The 20,476-nt window shown below is 33.7% G+C and overlaps 1 protein-coding gene across 2 annotated transcripts; it reads right to left on the minus strand.

Annotated features, from left to right (window-relative positions):
* Window positions 1-1,886: 1,886 nt before the first annotated feature.
* On the minus strand, window positions 1,887-5,645 carry LOC149416119 (uncharacterized). 2 transcript variants are annotated; one of them, XM_089641567.1, is made up of 4 exons: window positions 5,564-5,645; window positions 4,656-4,730; window positions 3,007-3,207; window positions 1,887-2,132 (listed from the first exon to the last, which is right to left on the minus strand). In XM_089641567.1, the coding sequence occupies exons 2-4, from the start codon at window positions 4,717-4,719 to the stop codon at window positions 1,939-1,941; spliced, it is 459 nt and encodes a 152-aa protein (XP_089497693.1). In that variant the 5' UTR covers window positions 4,720-4,730; window positions 5,564-5,645; the 3' UTR covers window positions 1,887-1,938. The 2 variants fall into 2 exon arrangements, with proteins under 2 accessions (XP_089497693.1, XP_089497694.1); XM_089641568.1 differs by having other exon boundaries at window positions 5,465-5,581.
* Window positions 5,646-20,476: the final 14,831 nt, after the last annotated feature.

Genomic DNA, 20,476 nt, shown 5'->3' on the forward strand with positions numbered 1-20,476 from the left:
AATACATTTCAATTGTTAGGACTTCAAGCAAGGTCTTGACTTGACTTGTCACTTCCATTTTATTATGTTTATTTTTATCTTTTGTCTTAATACCATCATTAACTAACTTATGACTTACAACGTTTTTTTTTAATTTCGTGTAACTTATTTTATAAATTGAATTTAATAATTACATTTAAAATTACTAAAAAAACTTTGGAGTAGAATATAATACCAATAAATTTAAATGAATCATGAAGGGTTACAATTAGAAATCGAAACCAAGATCTATTGTTTTACCAGTACAGCGTCTAATTGGGACCTAGTTATTAAACTTAATTTATTTCGATCTCATACTTCAAATTCAGAATTAACAATATCATCTAATAACTTTTTCTCCATATTTTTAGCTTTTAAATGATCACATATTTCCAATGAATTGGTTTGGAACTTAGAAAATGTGGGAAAAATTAGTAGCAAGATAATAATTACGTTGATGGGTATAACCTTAAAAAATAATTTAAAGAAAAAGTTGTCAAAAGTTTATATATTATTACTAGATTATGATGGGGCTAAATACAATATAGATAATATCTTCGATGAAAATATACATTTTTATTTTAATGTGCGACATCTAGGATGAATATTTTTTAGTGAAATAACTTAATGTGTAACATCTCTAATTTTATTATTTAATAATTGCAGACAATATTCAAGATTCTCGAACGAAAGAAGTGTTACGAAAAGTTATAAAAAGATTCTGTCGTAGAGGTCCCGTTAGACCCCCCATCAAATTAATTAAGGAGCCAATCATTTAAAAATTTACGTAGAGCTCACAGAACTCACAGTTCTCCTGAGAATTACGGGCTGCGCCACAGACATACGAATTAATAGACGAGAAGATAATGGCGAGGGGTAAAATCAACTGTTGAAGAACGAAGGGAGTGAAGCTGACTGTGATTCGTCAATAAATCAATCTGACAGTAAATAGGCATCTCGCATTATAATATCACCATTTACTTCTTAAAAGTAAAATCTGCTTTTGAATGAATAGACATTTTTACATGGGAGCGCAAATTACTCGCCACGTTATGAACAAATTTGCGAAGTCCAAATTCGGCAAAAAAATTCGGTTCTATTTTCAGAGTCGAATATTTCGCTTAAGTATTTAGTTAAGACACTTTTATAAATGTTCATAATTTACTTCCCAGCAACCAACTAGCTTTGTGTTTCGCGTCCAGACGTTTCTCGATCTGATAGTAACAACTGATTCATATTATACGATGTGAATATGCTTAAAATAAAGTAAAATAATGCTTACATATGGAATGTAATACGACAATTGGGTTTATTCTCTTTTTCACATCTATTTTTACAAGTTTTCATAGTACAAGTCAACATTTTGCCGTGTTATTTCGTAAAATGAACCGATGATGCCTCGACCATAGTTCGCACAAGAATGATGACGTCACGTTTTCAAATTTCACTTGAAGCCATACGCGAGCACAGCCGGCTCCAATGGAACCGGTATGGGGAGTGGGGATAATACGCTTTTAATCACTTAGGGCAGGTCTACTAATATTCATATGTCTATGGGCTGCGCCAATTTTATTTAGTGTTTTATGTGAAAAGTAGGTAACTAAAAAAATCTTTTGTTCTTAGTTAAATAGTTAATACTTGCTGCAGTTTACATTTCTTAGTTTAAACTTACTGTAATTTGTTGCTTGAAAATACCGATTTAAGAAACTACTAGTATGGAGAGTTAAGTTTCATCTGGTACATCTGGTATAGAGTTAGACTAAAAGAGATCGCGCTACTCTATTTAAAGACTCATCTATTGTTGTCTCACTTTAACACTACTTAAATCAACTTAGCGTCTATCTAATCCTACAAGAAGAAAAAAAACATAACATTAGAATCATTTATTCCACAACGAAACAAATTAGTCAAGTACTTCCATTAAGCTTCAAAACACTCGTCGTATAAGATACAAGTGGGGTCCTCATCGGAGACCTTGACGTAACCCGGCAAGCACTCGCAGCCGTTGATAATGCAGGCGCTAAAGCAAGTCCTGTCGATGCTTGGCTGGGCACAAGTTCCTCCGGGACAGGTCGACGCACAGCGGACCCTCCAAGCGTTCGGATCTGCACATTCTAAAAAAGCGTAAACTTTGTTAAAAAAATAATAAATAAGTTTAATTTTCATTTCAATTGGTTTTGCGAGGTATTTTTTATTTGGTTACAGTTACAGCAGACTTCATATCATATCACTTAAACAACTCTATTATAAAATTTTCCTCTTTTACATTCATAAATACAAAACATAAGAAATAACAACAAACACATATATTAGCAACACTAGATCTCAGGGTAAAAAACATATCCAACAAGCAACTACAACATACAACATTTGAGCAAAAACGCTTTCTATATACTATGGTACTAAAACTCTGCAATAAAATGCCACTCTCATTCAAAAGTCACAACAATATTTTAACACCAGAATGAGATCAGAAATAGATAATATACTAAAACCGAATGCAATCTGAAGCTAAAACCAATCAACTGAATAAAAAACACAATGTAATATAGTTTAATTATTTTGGACACAACAATATTAAATAAAAAAAATTATGATAAACTACTGTTTAAGAAACAAGACAAAGCACAAAGAATAACATTTTATGTAATTGTGCAATCAGACGTCTGTGGGTTCAATTCCCGTAGGCGTCATGTATTTTTCTCGGAAGATTTTTTAAAAATTACTTAGTGTTTTAGGCTAATAATAATTGCTTAAATTTAATATATTTTTTAATTAGATTATATTATCCATACTACTAAATTTTAATAAAACTCAAATGAAATCCTCCGCACGGGAGATCCTAGTGAAGATATAATTATTTATTTGTTACAACAACTAAAATAAAACATTTTATTGAAAAAAAAATTATTATTTTAAGAATATATTCATTTATGTAAATGTATGGAGGTTGTTGGTTGTCTTATTAATTCTAGAAATTCCAGTTACCATCTTCACAATCCCAAGGATACACGCAGACTCTTTGGTCGTTCCTCAACTTCCCTCTGGGGCACATGCAGTTGGGCCTACCACACAGCCGTGGATTAGGGGTGTTCGGCAGTCTGATGGGACCTCCACCCAGGAACCTCTCGCAAGTCTGATCGTTCCAGCAGTAACGCAGCAGTTCACCGCTTGGACAGCCATTATCACCTTAAAACAACATTTATTTCTTTTCAATAAAATTTTAATAAATATTTAAGATAATAATTCAGGAACAGAAAATGTAAATAGATTAGTATTGTTTTGTGAACATCTCACTCAGAGAACTTATACAATATCCACTCTGAGACTATCAATGAGTTTCATATATGGCGGCAGTATTGTATATAAGGTTGGTAGCAGTTATGAAATTAAAAATAATAACATTATAATAGACACAATGTAGTGAAAAGAAAAGGATAATCCACAAAGTGAACGCAATGGAGCAGTTCATCGATTTCATATTGTTGCCCACATGCCTTATATCTTCAGGAATATAGGTAATAGGCATTAAAATCGCATGGCAAACGGAAACTCGATTTTAAGTTCAAAAGTGGTTTTTATTTATTTTATAAGCAATTTTATAAGAAAGCAAAAAAGTTAACCAAGGGAAACTGTCACAGATAATCTTAGCCATAATATATAAATGAATACAGAAACTTTCTGTGGTTCTAGTACAAAAATTGAAAGTTCACTCACCACAAAAGACAAGTGCAAATGTCAGGAGTGAAAATGAAGGTGCAGTCGTCATATTAAATGCGAATTAATTTGTGGTAATCAATATTAAAATTTTACTCGATTACTTGGGATAGAAGGTTGACAGTTATTTAGAATTGGGAAGCGATTCTGACTAAGGTTATTCCTACCTCTGGTCTTCTGAAATACGTCTTGTTACGAATCGATATTATGGCACTGATGGATACCTTGGGTGGTAATCAATGCACAAGTTTCTGTAATAGATTCGATAATACATACACTGTTCATTGTACTAGTTTTCTCAAATGACAGAAGATGTATAAATAAATTGTTGCAAATTTCACTGATGTGGTTACCCCACACTGTGAGAAATGAAGAGGTAATTGTGTAACAGCTTGGGTGATAAACCTACTTGATTCTGTGCAAAGGATTCGGTCCATCTGATTGACAATGATTGACCAATTGCCTCTATCTCTAATTCACAGAGATGCTGAGTCTATTCTACAGGCATTTTAATGGAGCCTACTCTAATAATAAGAATAGAACACAATGATATTGGCTTCATGAGAACGGGCCGCTTCTTCGAATCGTTTTTGTCTAAGACAGCTCGCATGTGGAACGAGGTGTCGACATCTGCTTTCCTCCCTAATGCAATCCGGGTCTATTTAAGAGCCGCATGTATAAACACCTCTCTTGAGCCCATACCGTGCTACCACACTACCCTACCCGCCTCACAACACTGCCCAACCGGGTGGCGACATACCTCCTATGCCTTTAGACTGTACAGATATGGGCGCTATTGTGAGGTGTAACAACAAAAATATAAAATAGACAACTTTCTTGTTATCAAGCCAATTGCTAATCAACCATATAACTTTAGGAGTATTTGTACATAAAGAAGCTATTGAACTTTTTTTTCTTACCACCCTGCGCTTTGGAACCAGCAACCACGCAGGCTAGGAACAATCCCACAATAACAAACTTCATGTTGAATATTCCTGAAATGAAAAGTTTTATAAACCACTTGTATTTGGTGTCCTTTGGTGCACTGTACACGAATTGCAGTAGAGTATTTTTAACTGATAAAGACTCATTATAGTATTTCTATCTCGCTTTGCATTACTGTGAGATATATGATTTCAGCAGTGTTCGAAAGAACCAACTCTACGATTTGTATTTTCATTTAAAAGTTATGCATAAACACTTTCCATTTCTTTTCATGTTGCAAAATATATATAAAAAGTTTACTTCCATGAAATGAAAACAACATTCACCTTACGTTTGTGTAATTAAATACGTTTTTATTTGATTTCCATAAAGTGTTTACCAGATAAAAAACGATTGTAAAAAGTTCCTCAATTTTTTTTAAATAAATTTAACTGTCAATTTGTAACATTAAAATCTGAAAGATTCTTATATTTACTCACGGAAGTAAAAACAGTACATATTTCATTTTGTGAATTCGAAAAATTGACTAACTTCACATTTAAATAAAAAAAAAATTAATTGAAAATGTTTAACCCGAAAAAAAAAATTTCATTTTACTGTAATACATATATTTTTAGGTGCCACAATTTTTTTTGACAGTGTATAAACCTTCATACAACTTAATTAAACCTTTAACAACTTAATGTCAACCGATTTCAGAGAAATACGTATATGTACGCGAGTGTGTACGTGATTGCCACCAACATATAGGTAATGATAGAATACAGCGAGTCTATTTGCTTACTTTCAGCTCAATTAGAGGTCGTTATGTGGGTTTATTTGCAACACTGAAAACTTGTGAAATTCAAAGAAAGAGTATTTAATAAAATATTCAAGTTCTTACCGGAATATAACGAGAATGTCTCACTGATGCGGGTATGGTAACGTTTCTACATATATATTCAATTGTTTTATTTGATTTTCATGCTTGCACAGTAACAATTAATTTAGACAACATATTTTTAAACTTTATCATTGCTATTCTTTAAATGATTTATCGAACACTTGTTGTTTTGGTCCAAGGGATGTCACTGGTTTTTTTTTCGTCTTCTCTACGATGTTTTTATAAAGAAAAAAAAGAGGTTCTGGGAAGGAGAAAGGGAGAAAGTATGAGTCGTGGGTAGTCATCACGCGAACCGAGCCACGAATTCCACGGGAAAGGAACGAATCAAACAAAGCGGCGTTTCGCGCCATTTGCGGTTGCTTTTTTCCTTTCCCATAAGTAGAGGTACCGCCCCATAGCCATGACTTGTATACTCTCAAATGTATTGGATAGGGTTGTTTATAACAAATTGTTTATAAAAACATCAAGCGATCGGCAATATGGATTTCAAAGAAACCGAGACCTAAGTGGCGATTTGCTCGGGTATGTGATACTTGGGGTCAGTACTGAGAGCGTTTTGAAGAAATTCATTCCGTAAATCTTCAAAGCCTACGATCGTATAAAATTCATCCAACTCTGCATAGTTGGATTATGGACATTCTCGAGGGAAGAACTATTTAGACCATAGTTAATGGCTATTCTTCTGTTGAAGAATTCGTACTGTCATCGACGCTGCTTTTGTTGCACATCAAAGATCTCGTTGAATGTCCATCAATTCACTGCTACGCTGACGACAGCACCTTTTAAGAGGGTTATATTTTGACAAACCTTCTTCTAATTACGACATCCAATCAGCTCGGGAAAGTTGGTGTCTGGGATAAAGCCAACCTAGTCAGTATATACGTTTCAATAGGATTTTGGAGATGTTGAAACTGATGAGGTTGTGTTGGGTAAGCGTGTCTCTGATTTCGACAAATACGGAGTTCAGTGAAAGTTTGGTGCAATTTGATGGGAGCACCCTCCACAATAAATATTCCATTAAAATCTTGGAGTAAGTTTCTCAGACCAACTCAAGAATCGGGGCTCCGTAGAACCCCAAAAAATTACATAGCTCAGTGGTTTCAGAGCACCTGACCTGACATCAGAAGTCATGGGTTCAATTACTGTTGGCGGCATTTATTTTTACTCGGGAGATATTTTCAATTTGTATTGATATTTCAGGCGACTAATTATTGCTAATTATTATTTGTTATCCTTTATGCCAGGTGTGGCGAACCTTTTTGGGCCCGCGTGCCAAAAATCCTCAAATATTATTTCTAGATTGTGTGGCGTGCCCAAACTGTAAAAAAATTGACCAAATAGATAAAATAAAAAAAGTTGTTTTTTTAATTTTATTCATAAGCTTAAAAATTACAATAGAGTTTTATAAAAATAAAGTCATAATCAATAAATGTACATATTAGTTATTTATCAATGAGATTTTTGCTGTTGTACATTCGATGACAAATTCTTAATATCTGGATCATATTTCGTCACTTTTTGTAACACACACGACCAACTGGATTCGTCAGTCATTCTCGTTCTTGAATCACATTTTATGAAATTAATTTCTGAAAATAATGACTCACAAGCATATGTAGAAGAGAAAATTGATAATATTGCTCTCGCTAGTTTTTTTAAATCACTAAAGATTTCTGGAATGGCTTTCTAAGTTCTCATTATTTCTTCTTCTGCATTTTTATTATTTATGTTCGTTAATCGATCGCTTTCAATTATTTCCAAATCATTTCTCAAATCAACAAATTTTTGTTTTCATAGCGAACTCAAAATCTTCTAGATTTAGCCACTCGAAAATCTCCAAATTGAGGTCATCTGCTGATAGTATATCTGGATATAAAATAAATTTTGATATCTTTTCAAATCTCCATAATTGTTTGAATCTTGAAGAAAACTCGTTGATTATCGATTGAATAACTACAGAAAATTCTTGTGTTAATTTGATTTGATCTGGCTTTTCTTCTGCAAAAAGTTTTTTGTATTTGGGAAATATTTGAAGGTGTTAGATACAACGTCACGATCAAAGATTTGTAATTTAGCTTCAAATGCTTTGATTAAATCAAACATAACAATAATTGTTTTGTTAACGCCTTGCAATTTAATATTTAATTCATTTAAATGTAAGCACAAATCAGTAAAAAACATTATTTTTTTAAAGCCATTCGAGGTCTAGTAACTCATTTTATTTTTCAATGGGATTCTCATTAATTAAAAAAAGTCTAACTTCTTCCAAACACTCAACGAATCATTCAATCTCATAAATAAACCAATCATGTTGCAAGGGTAAAAAAATATTCCTATCGATTTCTCTGGAAAAATTGTCAGTTTCGGCGGGGAACATTGAATGGAATTTTCAAATGTAACGTAAGTTAAATTTGAGTTGAAACAACCCAATTCTGGTTTGAAAAAAATCAACAGAATGACTGTTACATTTGAAAAGAAAAGAAGAATGTGAACGATTGTTCAGATATTTTTGAAACAACTGGTCAAATCAAAAAAAAAAATTTTTTAAACTTAAAAATTAAAAAAATAAAAATTTAACTTGGAAATCGTTAGTGTGCCATCCAAATGATCAAACGTGCCACCTCGGGCACGCGTGCCCTAGGTTCGCCACACCTGCTTTATGCTATGCATAAAACCTTGTCATATAAATACAAAAAAAAAAAACTTAGCATAGAATCTTCAATAGTGACCAGTTGGTCACCCAACTACTTATTTGCCCGAACGACCAATCGGCCAATTTTACAGGAGAGAATGTAACTTTCTTTATTTCAATGAAATGTTATAATAGGTGTTTGAGATGAAGCGATTTTAGTTAAGCATTAGCTTAAGCGACTCTTAGTAAAATGACTAATAATCATAGACATATGAATATTAGTAGACCTGCCCTAAGTGATTAAAAGCGTATTATCCCCACTCCCCATACCGGTTCCATTGGAGCCGGCTGTGCTCGCGTATGGCCTCAAATGAAATTTGAAAACGTGACGTCATCATTCTTGTGCGAACTATGGTCGAGGCATCATCGGTTCATTTTACGAAATAACACGGCAAAATGTTGACTTGTGCTATGAAAACTTGTAAAAATAGATGTGAAAAAGAGAATAAACCCAATTGTCGTATTACATTCCATATATAAGCATTATTTTACTTTATTTTAAGCATATTCACATCGTATAATATGGATCAGTTGTAGAAACATAATATACTATCACATCGAGAAACGTCTGGACGCGAAACATAAAGGTAATACTTAAAAAAAACTCTACTTTCCCAACAAAATTGCTTTTTAAATTGTTTCCAGTACCAAATATTGATGATATATTTAAACAAACTTCCATTATAAAAATGTGTAAAGAAAAAAATAACACAGAATATCAAGAATTTTACAAACTGATAAGAAATGGAAATCAATTTATTACGCCAATCTTTAAAACAACTCAAATGCAAAACCATTATATTTCCCAAGCCATAAAAACCTACAATAATCTCCCTTCCGAATTGCGCTGTATTACGAACCAACAAGAACAAATAAATAAAATCAAACTTTTTTTCCAAAAAAACTTATATTAAAAAATATATATATATTATTATATATTTTACACATAACATAATATTATAACATTGAATCTATGTAAGAATCGTGGCTCCCTTATCAGGCACAAGAGCTCCTCTTTTCTGATAAGGTATACATGACCAATTATCAACCTAAATATTATATTTTGCAAAATATGTATGTATTAATGTAACCCATATGATCTATATTAAAATAATAAAAAAGAAATATCTATTTCGTCTGAGTATTGTTCTCATTGCCCTATTTTGGAGAATTTGAAATTTATTTTGCTCTCGGTCGTTAACAAATTAATAACAAACACAATTGGTGGATTTTTTATTTAAAGTATCTATCTCTACAAAATGTTGTTCAATCATTTACATAGGTGTTTTCTGCAAGATCAGGTAAGGATTATCATATCGTTGTTGCATGTTTTGAGTTTTTCCTGTGAGGAGTAAATGTTAAATTTGTTTTTTAAATCATTATCTAATTTTTAACAAACATGATTATTACAAACAAATAGTGGTGTATAAAATAGGTAGTCCTACAAAGATTTGATATGACAGCTTGTCTTTAGGTTCTACCATATCATTTTAATGAAAGTTAACGTTTAATAACATGTGAATTTCTATTTCTACTGACATTTAGTTTTTTAAAGTTCACCTTTTATTTCTCAATTACACTTTCACAATCCTTACCTGAATAATAATCCATTCTTTAGTAAATTCTGATGTTGCAATCCGTTTTTTTTGTTGTTAATTTTAAATTTATATTTTTATTAATGTCACATAATTATTTTTCATAAAATCCCGCTAACTGATAGATAGCATCAATTGTAAAATATGTTAATTTAAAGATAAATAAATAGCCGCTAGGCAGAGTCTCAGTCTAGCGGCAAGCCCGTATAGACGTTTTTGAATTGTTTTTGCAAGTGTACATGTTAAACAGTAATACAATATTAACACCTTGATAACCGAGGTTAAAATTAGGGGCGATCTAAAACATTGCTCTAAAAAATGAACGAATCGGGTGATTCTTTTGACCCACATATGTATATCAGCAAGCACAAATCATGCATCGATGAGATAAAGGCTATACTATCAGAAACAGGAAAAACAAATTTTAACGGATTTAAAATATCAATTAAAGAACCGCCGCATGAAATTGCAAACTTCTGCTTTCGGAATAAATTTAGAACCAGAGGATAAATTCAAATATCTAAAACCAACTTATACAAAACTTCCACGTCTAATACTTAAATTTAAAGAAGAAAGCAAAAAAATGACAATGATGAGTGCCAAAAAAAAAACAATGTCTTCCTCCAAATTGGACGACTTCGTAAACACGCAACTAGAAAACAGCATCAGAATCAACTAACCCAAGAGTCTAAGTACAAAAGAATGCAACGAAATCATCACATATAGTTTCTGCGGTACAGAAATACTTTATCTAAATATTAGGAGCCTTCAAAAAAATATAGAAGAATTTATACTCAATTTGAATAATTTACAAGCAAAGCCGAGCGTTATAGTGTTAACGGAAACGTATACAAATATTAACTCTCAACATTATAATTTATGTGATTACACTTACATACAAATAAACACAAACATTAATAAAAACAGTGGTATCGCAATATGCTTGAATAACAAATATAACAACACTGTATCAATATTAGAACACAGTGTAGATTCAACTAACTTCATAGAAATTCAACTCAACTACAATAAAATGAATTGTATTTAATAGCAATTAAAAGAACTCATGAATCCAACTCCAAATTATATATCGAACAAATACGACAAATAATATCAAAATACAAAAACAAAACTCGCATAATCACCGGGGATTTCAATATCAACATTAACAAAAATATAGATAACACTCTTTAACATGATTATTTAAGTTGTATGACAGAAAACAATTTTAAATCATATATACATAAAAATACGCGAGAAATTCAAGGTCAAAAACCATCTTGCGTGGATCATTTTTGGACAAATAGAAAGATCTCCATAAAATAAAAACCGTTGTCTGGAAAAATAACATTACCGACCATCACACGTGTATATTTTTGTATGAGGATGAAAAAAAACACAGGCAAAACTTTGAAAAAAAAGTGAACAAATCGTATACCAGATTAAATCTGCAGAAATTAATTGATAATATGAAAACTCAAAAATTGGCAGCCTGTAATCAATTGTGAAGAGGTTGAAATATGTTCAAAAAACTTTGAAAACATTTCATCCACGCATATAGAAAAATCTAAAACTGAAATTCCAAATCGTAATCTGGCAAAAAATGCATTCTTGTAACCATGGATCACTCAGGGTCTATTAAATGTAATAAGAGAAATAAGTTGGCTTTACAAACAAACAGTTAATTACCCAAACAACGTAGAATTAGATAGTAATTACAAAAAATATAGAATTAAATTGACGCCACTAATCAAAATCAGTAAAGACTACCACTACAGACATAAAATAATAAGCTCTGAAAACAACCCTAAAATATTCTGGCAAACAATAAACAGTGCAATAGAAAACAATAAACAAAAACAGTCAATCAATAAAAATCAATATGAAAATAACGTAATAATAAATGTCGAAGAAAACCCAAAAAAATGAGCTAATGTTTTCAACTCATTTTTCGCAAAAGTGGGACAAAACCTAGCCAAAAAAATAATGTTACAAACGGATCGAATAAACAACCACTTATAGAAAATATACAAACTCTAAACTAACTTTCCCAATTTAAAATGATCAGCGAAGTAGATATTTTAAACATAATTGAAAATATGAAAGGAAGGTCGTCTCCAGGTTATGACAATATAACAGTACACATTTTAAAATCTATTAAAAACCATGTGATAAACCATTAACTCACCTAAAATATATCTCGAAAATGGAATATTTCCGTCTAATTATAACAAAACAATTATTTCACCTATATTTAAAAGTGTAAATACCCAGAATGTAACAAATTATCGACAAATTTCCCCCATTTCAAATATGGGAAAAATTGTAAAATCTCAAGTAAAGGAATTTGTTGAAAACAACAAAATACTTCACAACAACCAATAAGGATTCCGAAAAGCGCGAGGCACACAAGATGCAATTGCAAATCTCACATCTCGTATATACGAAAGCCTAGACATGAGCAAAAAATGTGCTGGTATTTTCATAGATCTGAGAAAAGCTTTCGACAGTAGGTATATCCCATACAAAACTTATAAAAGCTACCTAAATAATCGCCCTCAATATGTCAAAATAAACAATGTAGGTGTACAGCAATGAAGATACTTCTAATTATGGAATCCCACAATGTACGGTACTGGGTCCAATATTATTCATCTTATATGTAAACGGGATATTTTCTCAAACACTTCATGGTAATATAACCTCTTATGCTGACGATACAGTCATCACTGAAAGTGACAATACATGGGAATTAGTAAAACTAAAAGCAACAGAAGACATAAACACTCTTAAATACCGGTTTGATGTAAACTTACTATCTCTAAATAGCAAAAAAACTCACGTTATACCATTTGCAATAAAATCAAATGACGTTCCACAAAATTTTTACATGACAATTTAAAAAACATAATAAAATAAACTGTTCCACATTGAAAATTTCAAATAAAATTAAATACTTAATGTATCGTTAATTTATCATTAAAAAATCAATTAATTAAAATTAAAATTAATTAATTAAAATTAATTAAAAGTAATTAGTAAATTAAAATTAATAATTTATTATTAATTAATTAATCATTAATAAATTTTTGAAAACACGAAATTTTCTCTCATTGGAAATTCTTACCTCAGTCTACCACGCTAGATATTCCAGAATGCGACTTTTACATATTGCTCAATAAAAGTTAGCCTTCAGGCCCATTCCCACAGTTCGTATTTTCAAAGTTAGTGTAGTTTCCCACATTTGCACATTCGACCCTACAGTAAAACAATTCTTTGGCCTGGTATCTTTATAAAAATATTGCCTTGTTTGTGTATCATTTATGATTTAAGAATTCGTGACATTTTACTTCAAGCGGCGGCAGCTTTCAAATAGAGCTGTTCGCTCTCTATTTTATGATCACCCTAGTTAAACCATTATGCCTAAAAATATTTTCCAATATCTTTCCCACCCCTGTCCCATAGTAATAAAAACCCCAAATAAAGTTTCATCTCCCTTAAAATAATTCCTTTAAAATATTTGTATTGTTTGTATCATTTAGGATAGTTAAATGCATTATTTTTTTATGTTTAAGAATGTTGTTTTCCGACGAGCGGGTGGAACATCTTTATTTTTGTAATATGTCCTTCAAGAATTTAGTTTAAATACAGATACCTCCAAGAAAAAGGACAGTGTTGCTATAACTGGTAGGTACAGGCGTACCTACGCAGGAGCTAGTATTCATATAACTGGTAGGTACAGGCGTACCTACGCAGGAGCTAGTATTCACATAACTGGTAGGTACATGCGTACCTACGCAGGAGACAGTGTTGCTATAACTGGTAGGTACAGGCGTACCTTCGCAGGAGACAGTATTCATATAACTGGTAGGTACAGGCGTACCTACGCAGGAGCTAGTATTGATATAACTGGTAGGTACAGGCGTACCTACGCAGTCAGTCGTGAGATAATTACTAGGTTTATGTAAACCTAGGGAAAACTGAAGAATAAAGGAAACTAGACCTTTATTTCTTTCAGTTTAAGTTTGAGCAGAGTAAAATAAGATCCTCTGCAATTATATTGTGATTTAATAAATTTATATGTCAAGAAGAAGAAGTGTTTTCCTGCATTCCATCTGACGGCGTGTTCTCGTACCACGAAAGCAGAAACATATGGTCCTTCGAGCCGCATCGGGAACAGCAGCATCATGGAAGCGGGACAACACTCAAAGACGTCATCTGTCTGCGGCAGCAAGGCGGAAATCAGCAGCAGCTGGATGGAGGCTCAAATAAAAGCTTCAACAACCAAGGTGCACATCACGAGACAAAAGGCCCGCCTACTTACGGAGATGGCTGAAGCAAAGATGGCTGCAGCAATGTCAGTCTTGGAAGCAGAGGAGCAACATGCGGCGCTCGATTTAGAAGCTGCATCAAGGACTTCGCAACGGACTCTCGAGGATAGAGTCAATGACTGGGTGGACTAATCACATCACAGTTCATCGTCAGAACTTGGAGATCACGATGAACAGCCTCTTCGAGTTCAAATGGAGCAGCAACAGGAACTGCTCCATGATGGGCGGTTATCACTACAACCGCCCACAATAATTGCACAGCAACAGCCCTCGGCAGGGCAGACTCTCCCTTCGCAAATGGAGCCTCGGGTAGAGCAGGCTCATCCGCTGCAATTGGAACAGCGGTTGGAGCAGCACAAGGGTGGGCGGTACGCATTACTCCCACCAAAAGGATCCTCAGAGCAGCAGCCCTTGGCAGGGCAGACTCTCCCTTCACAATTGGAGCCTCGGAGAGAGCAGGCTCTTCCGCTGCACTTGAGACAGCGGTTGGAGCAGCAGCAGCAGGGCGGGCGGTACGAGCTACTCCCACCCAGAGAAACATCACATCAGCAGCCCTTGGTAGGGCAATCTCTTCAGCTGCAGTCGACGCAGCATCAGCAGCCAAGCAGTAGCTACTGGGAGCTGCCTACATCAGAGCAGCCATTCAACTTAGCAGAGCAACGCGACGGGCAACAGTGGCCAGAGTCGCAGGGCCGATTCCAGGGACCAACACCTGCTTTAACTGAAGACCGTCTCGCGGAATCAATTGGTAAGGCAATGTCTTTATATAATACCAGGCCCAAAGTTAATGATCTTCCCACATTTAACGGCAATCCAATTGAATGGATTGCGTTCAAATCAATATACCATCATACCACAGACTTCTTAAAAGTATCTCACAGCGAAAATTTATATAGATTACAAAAAGCGTTAAAAGGAGAGGCGCGTGACGCGGTTTCTTCCCTTCTATTATCTCCTTGCAATGTCAAGGAAATAATAAATACGTTAGAAAATATTTTTGGCAACACGGATCACATCATACAAAAAACTATTGGTGAGATCCGAAATTTAAGTAAATTAGATGAGAATACCAGTTCAGACGCCATAATTCGATTTTCTTGTAAAGTAAAAAAATTAATTTCTATGTTGAAATCATTTAAAAATATCGGACATTTGCACAATCCAGATTTGTTATCGACATTAATCGGTAAACTACCTAGTACACTACGATCCTTGTGGCTTACAGACAAAGATAGGCGGAACACAACACAGCCAATACTCTGCTATTTATCACTTTGGCTGGAAGAAATCGTAATTAATTCACGTGACTCAGGAATAAGTTTTAATTCTAAAATCAGTAACGAAACTAAATTCCCTTCCAATAACCATTTCAAGCAGTATAGTAATAATTATCATCCACGGCAAGCTAATCAACTTCAAAATAAACAAAATTTTAATAGGCCTTATGCATCCAAAAATAATCATTTCGAACGTCCGAACGATACGTAAAAAAAATTCCTTTATCAAACCACTAATAATGGAAAACCACCGTGCTGTGTTTTCCAAAGGAGAACACCAGATTTGGCAATGTGAGAAATTTAAAAATGTCCCAATAACGCAAAGATGGGAAATTGCTAAATATAATAATGTTTGTTACAAGTGCTTAGGGTACGGAAATTCCCGTTTCAATTGTAAAGTAAATGTAAAATCACCAAAAAAAAAATTCATGATTTATTGATTAATCACAATCGGGTGGAAACCGATGAAGTTGTCACAAACACATGGGAAAGTAATCAAGTACTTTTAAAAATTATTCCGATTACGGTATACGGGCCACTTGGAAGCCGAGATATTCATGCGCTATTAGACGATGGGTCAGCCGTCACATTGTTAGACCAAGAAGTAGCCAAACAAATCGGTTTGTCTGGACCAGTTAGTGACCTCTCATTGCATGGAGTCAATGAAATGAGCTCCAACAACGCGGATTCTATGTCAATAAATGTGACAATAAAAGGTAAAAACGAAGTAGAATCGTACATAGCTAGTGCTCGAACCATTCGGGATTTAAAGATACCAGCTCAAATGGCGCTATCTAATTCTTACATTTCGAGTAATAAACACTAAGGGCGGGTTGTTTCGGAGAATCTGAACAATTCATCAAATTTCAACGTTCAATTTCAAGTTCTGTGAAAGATTTTTTCATGTTCTGTTTTTATTTCAGTTTTGTCAAGCAACTAGCCTACAATGATATAGTAACAGAACTTGAATAGGACTTTCACAGAACCCGAAAATGAACGTTGAAATTTGATGAATTGTTCAAATTCTCCGAAACAACCCGTCCTTAATAAACGCCCCTCGCTTTGAAAGGAATGTAAAATCCCAAATGTTAATTGGGCAAAACAACTGGGAATTAATTATTTCCAGAAAAATAGTTCAGGGAGATAAACATAATGTATCATTATCTTATACAAAGCTTGGTTGGGTCGCGCTCGGCCATATTGCAAAGAAAACGGGAAATAGTGTAGAATTCAATTTTTATGTTGAGGAAAAGGAAAATAGCGAATTGCATGAAATTATCAAAGAGAGTTTTAAGATAGACGAGATGGGAGTAGTGAGCCCGAAAATATGCAAAAATGATAAACGTGCATATTCCCTGTTAGAAAGAAAAAAAAAACACGCGCTAGTCAGGGGTGTCATTGGGAGACGGGTTTGCTGTGAAAGGAAGAAGAGAGATATTTTCCTGATAGTCTTCAGGTTGCGGAAAATAGATTAAAAACTTTAGAAAAGATAATGGACAAAGACCCTGAATTTGCGGAAGCCTACTGCAAGAAAATACAACATTATTTAGATAAAGATATGCAAAAAAATTCAATTTCAGTGGTAGGTATCCGGATAGCTCGGATAAATTTTATTTACCACATTTTGCTGTTTACAACCCAAATAAGCCAGGAAAGCTTCGGGTTGTATTTGATGCGGCGGCAAAATCAAAGGGAATTTCTTTGAATGATAGGCTTTTAACCGGGCCAGATCGATATAATTCTCTGCTAGGGATGCTTTTTAAATTTAGGCAAAATAAAATTGCATTCACCGCCGATATTCAAGAAATGTTTTTACAAATTAAAATTATTGATGAAGATGCACCGTTTCAGTTGTTTTTATGGAGAGGAAAAGATCGTAAGGTAGCCCCGTCTGTATACGCTATGAATTCAATGATTTTTGGCGCAAAATCATCACCTTGTTCGGCGCAATTCGTAAAAAATAAAAACGCGGATCAATTTTTATCTCAGTATCCCCAGGCCGTCGAAGCAATAAAAACAAAACATTACATGGACGACTATTTAGATAGTGTTAATTCAGTAGAAAGTGCGAAGAAATTAAAACAAGATATTACATACATACATGCTCAAGGCGGGTTTAAAGGGGGAGGTGAATGCGAAATTACCTACTACATTGATTTAGTCATAAGATATAAATTCTTTACGGAATTTCTAGTTTTAAGACATTACCTACTACACAATTTTTAGTCATAGGATTTACATTTTTTACGGAATTTCTAGTTTTAAGACATTACCTACTACACAATTATTAGTCTTAAGATTTATCTACATATTTCACGGAATTTCTAGTTTTAAGAGTAGCATAAATATTTGTATTTTAGACATTTTAATAAATTTAACTGGTAAATTTTGTAGACAAGCAGTAGGTACCTAACAAAGATAACAGTCGCATTCTTTGCCTATTTTGTGAAGTATCTTCACGGGAGGAGGTATAGATCTTCCAGAATGCGACTTTTACATATTGCTCAATAAAATTTAGCCTTCAGGCCCATTCCCACAGTTCGTATTTTCAAAGTTAGTGTAGTTTCCCACATTTGCACATTCGACCCTACAATAAAACAATTCTTTGGCCTGGTATCTTTATAAAAATATTGCCTTGTTTGTGTATCATTTATGATTTAAGAATTCGCGACATTTTACTTCAAGCGGCGGCAGCTTTCAAATAGAGCTGTTCGCTCTCTATTTTATGATCACCCTAGTTAAACCATTATGCCTAAAAATATTTTCCAATATCTTTCCCACCCCTGTCCCATAGTAATAAAAACCCCAAATAAAGTTTCATCTCCCTTAAAATAATTCCTTTAAAATATTTGTATTGTTTAAGTCACGTTTGTATCATTTAGGATAGTTAAATGCATTCTTTTTTATGTTTAAGAATGTTGTTTTCCGACGAGCGGGTGGAACATCTTTATTTTTGTAATATGTCCTTCAAGAATTTAGTTTAAATACAGATACCTCCAAGAAAAAGGACAGTGTTGCTATAACTGGTAGGTACAGGCGTACCTACGCAGGAGCTAGTCTTCATATAACTGGTAGGTACAGGCGTACCTACGCAGGAGCTAGTATTCACATAACTGGTAGGTACATGCGTACCTACGCAGGATACAGTGTTGCTATAACTGGTAGGTACAGGCGTACCTTCGCAGGAGACAGTATTCATATAACTGGTAGGAACAGGCGTACCTACGCAGGAGCTAGTATTCATATAACTGGTAGGTACAGGCGTACCTACGCAGTCAGTCGTGAGATAATTACTAGGTTTATGTAAACCTTGGGAAAACTGAAGAATAAAGGAAACTTGACCTTTATTTCTTTTAGTTTAAGTTTGAGCAGAGGAAAATAAGATCCTCTGCAATTATATTGTGATTTAATAAATTTATGTGTCAAGAAGAAGAAGTGTTTTCCTGCATTCCATCTGACGGCGTGTTCTCGTACCACAATAGCAGAAACACACGCTTTAGTACAATCAAATCTCCATTACGTTGTTATCAGCTGGAGAGCTGCATACAAAACAAATCTACTCCCTGTTGAAATTGTACAACGTCTAATTATAAAAATACTATTGTAAAAACCAAGGGATTATCCATTACACATAATTTTTGAAGAATTTAAAGTATTAAAATTTAATGATCTTTTCCAAAAAAACATAATAATTCAAATAATAAAAGAAAAACAAAATCACAGCTTTTTAATTGAATGTTGTAATCACAAAAATGTAACACCACTTTTGCTCAACATTATTACATGTATCTAGGGAAAAAAAACTTCAATAGCCTACCCGAAAATATCAGAACAATAGAAAACGATAAACACCTACTAAAAGCAATTAAAGAGAAGTTCAATGTAAAAATACCAAACTGATGAAACCATCTTTTTAATTAATCATAAATTTTAATATTCATAATTACAAACACTAAGGACGGGTTGTTTCGGAGAATTTGAACAATTCATCAAATTTCAACGTTCATTTTCAAGTTCTGTGAAAGAGTTTTTCAAGTTCTGTTTTTATTTCAGTTTTGTCAAGCAACTAGCCTACAATGATATAATAACAGAACTTGAATAGGACTTTCACAGAACCCGAAAATGAACGTTGGAATTTGATGAATTGTTCAAATTCTCCGAAACAACCCGTCCTAAATATTCTTCATCTTGATGCTCGCCACTCTTCTAGACACAAGCGCCAGCTTCTATAGAAGAGGAACATTATTAAAATCAAAAGCAGGGAAAACTGATTGTTTAAATTATTTTACTTAAAAATATTGATTATACTGTAAAAATTTATTTTATTTCATAAATGTACATAAAGTAAAAAAAAATAAAAATAAATAACTTCAAAAGTCAAGAATCTCCAAAGAAACAACTAATACGATGGAACTGATGGCCCACATGGCAATCCAATTGAGTAAAACACAGTATGTTTACACTCTTCTTTATTATATTAATTTTATTAAGTGTTTATTCTGATAAAAAATGCTTCATTTTTTTTTAAAGAAATTCCCACTAGGGCTTGTAGTAAATAAATAAATACCAACAAATTTATGAAAATATTTGTGATATTAGCGATGAATGCAATGAAATTCTGTATGAGTGTGATCGATACAACGAATTCATGGAGAAATATTTTTTTTTTTTTTTTTTTTTTATATTTACTCCACACAGGAGGCCCTGAAGAAAATAATTTCCCTCGGGGCCTATGTCATCTTTGGGGATGCTGTGTGGAGGGTCTTTTTTTGGAGAGGAAGGAGTGAACATGGGTCTTGAAGAGTCCCATGTTGTAGGAGGGAGGAAACACAGAGGCCGGCAGTTCGTTCCACAGCCGAGCTGTTGAACTTAAGAACGAATCGTAGAAGCGACCCGTTCTCATGTGACAAGTGTCAACTGTGTACAAATGTTGGGCGCGCGTTTGGCGTGTATCCCGACTACGCACCGGTGCCGAAGGGATCAATGACGCTAGTTCCTCAGAGCATCTTCCATTGTAA

This window comes from Hesperophylax consimilis, chromosome 17 (genome assembly GCF_061612785.1).
Source record: "Hesperophylax consimilis isolate HC1 chromosome 17, BYU_Hcon_1.0, whole genome shotgun sequence".
NCBI classification, from domain to species: Eukaryota; Metazoa; Arthropoda; class Insecta; order Trichoptera; family Limnephilidae; genus Hesperophylax; species Hesperophylax consimilis.